The sequence below is a fragment of the Arachis ipaensis genome, chromosome B09, assembly GCF_000816755.2.
Source record: "Arachis ipaensis cultivar K30076 chromosome B09, Araip1.1, whole genome shotgun sequence".
Classification (NCBI taxonomy): Eukaryota; Viridiplantae; Streptophyta; class Magnoliopsida; order Fabales; family Fabaceae; genus Arachis; species Arachis ipaensis.
Window position 1 is genome coordinate 141,742,567 of NC_029793.2, and position 1,481 is coordinate 141,744,047.

Below are 1,481 nucleotides of genomic sequence, written 5' to 3' on the forward strand. Positions count from 1 at the left end.
CTAGCTCGCCTAGCTCGCCGACCCGCCAATCCGCCGTAAAGCGAGACGGACTAGCATTTTGAACCCATTTTAGTTGGCGAGACGGGTTGGGCGGACCGGCCCGCTTTGCCACCCCTACTAGATACTTTCATTAATACGCATAATATTATGAAAATTACATAAGAATGTTATAATTTTTTGAATATATTATTATAGTATAAACACCAGAAATCACATTCTCTTTTTTTGATTGTCATTAATTTCTTTTGAAGTTTGTGGAGTGATATTTCTACTTCAAATGTTCTCATCCATCCATGTGGCATGAGAACAAATTGCCAGTAACCACATTGAACATGTGCTTGCATAGAATGATAGAATAGAAGACAAATTGTACTTGACCTTCCCTTGCTTAGTGAGAATCTTAACTTAGAAGTTAAGGAATTGTTCAGTTTGACATGCAAATATATGAGAGTGCAAATGCTATCCAAAATGGCATGACCATGGTATAAGATGCAGATTCCTTGTAACAGATGGAGAAAAGGTTGTTAACAAACTTGATTCCTAGAATGAGTATGCCAATGTAGATGGTTTCTATTGCATTGCTCACTGATTTCTCTGCTGAATCACACAGAAACAAAACAAAACACATATAACAATTAATTGTACTCTCTTTAAGTTGGATTAATAAATGAAATAATTGTGGTAAATCAAAGTTATTATTAATAATTAAGAACTGAACTGACCAATAATACTTCCAAAGAGATTGCAATCACTGTGTGTATCAAACTTTGTGGAAGTCCCACAAATGCATGAACTGAAAATTGAACCTGCAAATAGCCCCAAAAGGGCATAAATATAAACAACCTTGTCCATGTTTTTTCTTTCTTGAATTGAACATACACTACTACTTAGGCAAAGGATGTGAGATACTCCTTTATATAAAGTTCTTGAAGGTCTCAAACAGTGTTCAGCAAGCCACATGAATTGTTGGTTGCATTGACTTCTTATCCGAGGTCAACCTAAGAACAGGTCCGATAGTTCAATTATTAAGCAAGTGGATTTCTAATATTATATATATTAATATATAGTTGTTGCTGTGCTTTTTATTTTTGTTAAGAAAATATTAGATGATGATTGAATATGTTATTTACTCTATATAGCTGATCTTGGGAGACAAGGCATTGGCAATTAAATAACGCCTGGTATACATTCTTGGTGAGCACTCAGTCAACAGAATTTGTGCTTGGGTTTTAACTTTTAAGGGCTAAAAATGATTATTATTATTATTGTTATTATTATTATTATTATTATTATTATTTGCCAAGCAGAAACAGTATGTAATGTATAACTATGGGTAAACTACAAAAAATACTCTCAAATTATCAAATTATTGACAGAAATAACAAGAAATACAATTTTTTTATAAGTGCAAATGCCTTTTATATTTAGCAAAATTCTTGAGATATTTATTTTTTAAAAATATTTTTAGTCATTTACAAAAA

The 1,481-nt window shown here is 32.1% G+C and overlaps 1 protein-coding gene across 2 annotated transcripts; it reads right to left on the bottom strand.

Moving 5' to 3' along the window:
• On the bottom strand, positions 319 to 987 carry LOC110266397. Of its 2 annotated transcripts, none has more exons than XM_021110947.1 (2): positions 723 to 987; positions 319 to 594 (listed from the first exon to the last, which is right to left on the bottom strand). In XM_021110947.1, the coding sequence occupies exons 1-2, from the start codon at positions 958 to 960 to the stop codon at positions 425 to 427; spliced, it is 408 nt and encodes a 135-aa protein (XP_020966606.1). In that variant the 5' UTR covers positions 961 to 987; the 3' UTR covers positions 319 to 424. The 2 variants fall into 2 exon arrangements, with proteins under 2 accessions (XP_020966606.1, XP_020966605.1); XM_021110946.1 differs by having other exon boundaries at positions 319 to 597.